Source organism: Rhinolophus ferrumequinum, chromosome 13 (genome assembly GCF_004115265.2).
Source record: "Rhinolophus ferrumequinum isolate MPI-CBG mRhiFer1 chromosome 13, mRhiFer1_v1.p, whole genome shotgun sequence".
NCBI classification, from domain to species: Eukaryota; Metazoa; Chordata; class Mammalia; order Chiroptera; family Rhinolophidae; genus Rhinolophus; species Rhinolophus ferrumequinum.
In genome coordinates this window covers 7,702,957-7,706,810 of record NC_046296.1, presented here as the reverse complement: position 1 = coordinate 7,706,810, position 3,854 = coordinate 7,702,957, and the positions used below count along the sequence as shown (strand labels likewise).

At 39.6% G+C, this 3,854-nt stretch overlaps 1 protein-coding gene across 1 annotated transcript; it reads right to left on the bottom strand.

Moving 5' to 3' along the window:
* Positions 1 to 2,604: 2,604 nt before the first annotated feature.
* LOC117033322 (zinc finger matrin-type protein 1-like) lies at positions 2,605 to 3,348 on the bottom strand. Its single transcript, XM_033125411.1, has one exon. It carries the CDS (start codon positions 3,346 to 3,348, stop codon positions 2,605 to 2,607), a length of 744 nt encoding a protein of 247 aa, XP_032981302.1.
* Positions 3,349 to 3,854: the final 506 nt, after the last annotated feature.

The window sequence follows — 3,854 nt, the reverse complement described above, 5'->3', positions numbered from 1 at the left end:
ATTGAATCATCTTGGCACTCTTGTTGAAAATCAATTGACCATAGATGTGTGGGATTATTTCTAGACTCACAACTCTATTCCATTGATCTGTATGTCTATTTTTACGCCAGCAGCACATTGCTTTGATTACTGTAGAGTGATGGTCAATTTTATGTCAACTTGACTGGGCCACGGATGCCCGAATATCTGATTAAACATTATTTCTGGGTGTATCTGTGAGATTGTTTCTGGAACAGTCTATCATTTGAATTAGTATACTGAGTAAAGCAGATGGCCCTCCCCAGTGCGGTATCATCCAATCCTCTGAAGGCTGAAATAGAACAAAACGCCAGAGGAAAGTTGGCTTTGCCCTTCTTCTACCTGTGTGCCTGATGTAGACATCAGCCTTCTCTTGCCCTCCACGCTCCTGGTTCTCAGGCCTCTGGACTTATGCTGAAACCTATTATCACTGGCCCTCTGGCTCTAAAGCCTTCCGATGCCGCCAGCTTTCCTTAGTCTCCAGCTTGTAGACAGCAGTTCATTGGACTTCTCAGCCTCCATAACTGCATGAGCCAATGCCTTATAATAAATCTCTTTTATGTGTCTCCTATCAGTTCTCTTTCTCTGGAGAACACTATTACAAGTAGCTTTGTAGTAAGTTCTAAAATTGGAAAGTGTGAGTTGCCCAACTTTGTTCTTTTTAAAATATTGTTTTAACTATGTGGGATCTCTTATATTTCCATATGGATTTGAGAATCAGCTTTTCCATTTCTGCAAAAAGGGTTGCTGGAATTTTGACAGGGATTGCACTGAATTTGTAGATTGTTTTGGGTAGTATTACCATCTTAACAACATTAAATTTTTCAATCCATGAGCACAGGATATCTTTCCATTTCTTCAGGTCTATTTAAATTTCCTTCAGCAATGTTTTTTAGCGTACAAGTCTTTCACCTTCTTGGTTAAATTTAATCTTTGGTATCTCATTATTTTGGATGCTATTGTGAATGGAATTTTTTTCTTAATTTCCTTTTTTGAGTGTTTGCTTCCAGTATATAGAAACAACTGATTTTTGTGTGTTGATCTTGTACAAAGGTGGTTGGGAAGAGCAGTGGCTCAGGTCTGAGGATCTTAGTTGAATTATTAAATGTAATGCCCCTAGGGTCTTGATTTCCTCATTTGATAAATGGGGATAAGATACCAGTCTTGCCTGTCTCACTGGGTTCTCTTCAAGGACAAAGGAAACCAGGAACGTGATTTTAAAATATATGTTCAACTGAATTCTCAGAGGTTAAGGCATTCTCAGAGGGAGGAGGAACCTCTGGGAGGGGGCACATTTTGTCAACTTATGGGGGCCTATGTTGATTGTCTTAACATTGAGATAGGGAGAGGGAGCTACTGGCTTTTAGTAGATGGCTAAGGATGCCAGATGTTCTACACCTGTGGGATGGTGTAGAGCATCTGGCATCCTTAGCCATCTACTTAGCAACCAACGATCTCCCACAACCTGCAAGACTTTCAAAGTCCTTCCAGACCTACATCCAAGTAAGTGACCTGCCCCAAAACAAATTCCATTTTATACATCAACAAAAACAGGCAGAAGGCTGGATTTGGCCTGCAGGCTGCAGTTTGCTTACCCTTGACCTTTGATGGAGGGTGAACATGGAAGGGACTGAGAAACCTGCACTAGGAGCTCCCCACATAACTGAAATTTGGACCTCTGCAGAAAGAATGTGAATGCCACAGGTAAACATAGCCTACCAGTGACACAGATATTTGTCAGAGGGCATGGGCTGCAGCTAGATTACACACACACCGAGGCACAGACTTAATGCCTCAGAAAACTGGCAACTCTGGAAAAACAAAAGTCCCTTCCTCCTGCTCCCAGTTTATGATGTCCTTCCAGCACCCTCTACTGGCAGAGACTAACATCAAACCACCTGGCAAAGGAGTCACATCTTCAGGGTGGTTTCACCAAGAGGCGTAGAGGTAAGAGGCAAAATTTGATCACTGGCACAAAAGATACTACTACAGAGTGTTGCACCTATTTTCCCTTGCCTTTAAAAATATTTACTTATTGAAAAGGTTATAGTCTCATATAGTACAAAATTTAAAATAGAATTGTACACCTTGAAAAGTTAGTCTACTTGTCACCTCTGTACCCCCCACCCCCCTGCCTCAATTCTTATCCCGAGAGCTCAGACTTATCAGTGTTTTGTGTATCTTTCTGGAGCTGTTCTATGCATATGTACAATGTTGAGAACATTGAACATTAAACTACCACAAAAATTTCTGTTATGCACAGATTTTAAATGTTTCTGCAATTACATTTATTGTTTTTCTCCTTTTAATGCTCCCTGGCTAATGTGTATTGCTCAGGAAGCCCATTCATACTCCAAGATTAAAAACCATTTTCCTATATTTTCCTCTAATAGTTTTATATTTTAATTTTTTACATTTATGTCTTTAAACCATCTGGATTTTATATTTGAACAGAGTCTGAGTGGGCATCTAAATGTATTTTCTTGATGCCCACTGAATTGCTTCAGTCATTTAATCCAGTCTTTCCAATAGATCCAAATCATTTATCAGAGCAATATTAACAATATTAAATCATTATTGTTAATATCAGTAACAACTGCCGAGGATAGCTTCATCCCACAGATCCCTCTCCTGTGTGCCTTTTTTGCCAAGTGGCTGCTTTTCTTTGCCGGACCTTCTTCTCTCCTTGGTGGTGTCCTGATTTCCATTGGTCTTCTTCCTATGTTCGTGCTTTTCTGCGCGCCGGGGCTCCACCTCTGCCTTTGTCCTTTTCTCTTTGTAGGCCTCTCTATCTGTAGGATGCTGCCTCTTCCACTCTGCCCTTTCTTTTTTGCCATGTCCTCTTCCTCCCTCCTCCCTGGACCTTCTCTTCTGGCTTCCATCTTGATCTCCTGCTGAATGGACACTGGGACGACTCTTTTTGAAGCATCTGGCATCTTCGCTGCGTTGTGCTGCATGGAAGCCCTCGGTCTCTGCTTGCACAAGTGGGTTTGGAAGCCACGGGTTTTTGAAGAAATAGTCGTGATTTTCCTGACAGTGGTTTAGAGATTCTAGTCTTTGTCTGGACTGATGAATTGTAGACCATGAAGGTAACTGGCTTTCCACTGTTCTTAGCCTTTTGTAGGAAGAGGGGAACTTGTGAGAGCTTCTGAAGAAGAGTCTCTGCTCCAGCATTAGAGGTTTGGATGCAGTGTGTTCCCTTTCTCCGTACACAGAGCCGTCTGTCACCTTTCTAAAGCAAATCTCTGGTTGTAACCCTCTGGCTTTCTGCCTTCTAATATAATCTTCAAGTTCATGTTGAAAAGAGTCGTAAGTCTCAGAGTTTTCCATTATATTAACTATGGATGACTCTCTGCTGGGGAAGATAAAGGAAAAACTTTATGTTAAATGTATTATTTTGCTATTCATATATTCTTTGTCTTTAAAAGATCAGGTTCTCAAATTTGTAGTGGAGCTTATGCTATATTCATATATGTAAATACCATGTAGCCATTGATGATGAAACTGTGTATTTTTGACATAATATTCTTTGTCTTTAAAAGATCAGGTTCTCAAATTTGTAGTGGAGCTTATGCTATATTCATATATGTAAATACCACGTAGCCATTGATGATGAAACTGTGTATTTTTGACATAGGCTGAGAATCATAAAATATAATGGACTAAGAAAATGAGTCTTAAAACACTGTAAACTTAGGATCTAGAAATATATAATAAGTGTATAAAATTTATAAGTGGTCTTTCTTAATTATACTTTGAGATTTTTTTTTTTTGCCATAAATACAGGTACTTGTGTAATGACAATAAGAAAATCAGGTCATTTTTAAGAAAAGAAA

Coding starts and splice junctions, on each gene's coding strand:
- LOC117033322 (XM_033125411.1), bottom strand. CDS start 3,348: ATGGAAAACTCTGAGACTTACGACTCTTTTCAACATGAACTTGAAGAT.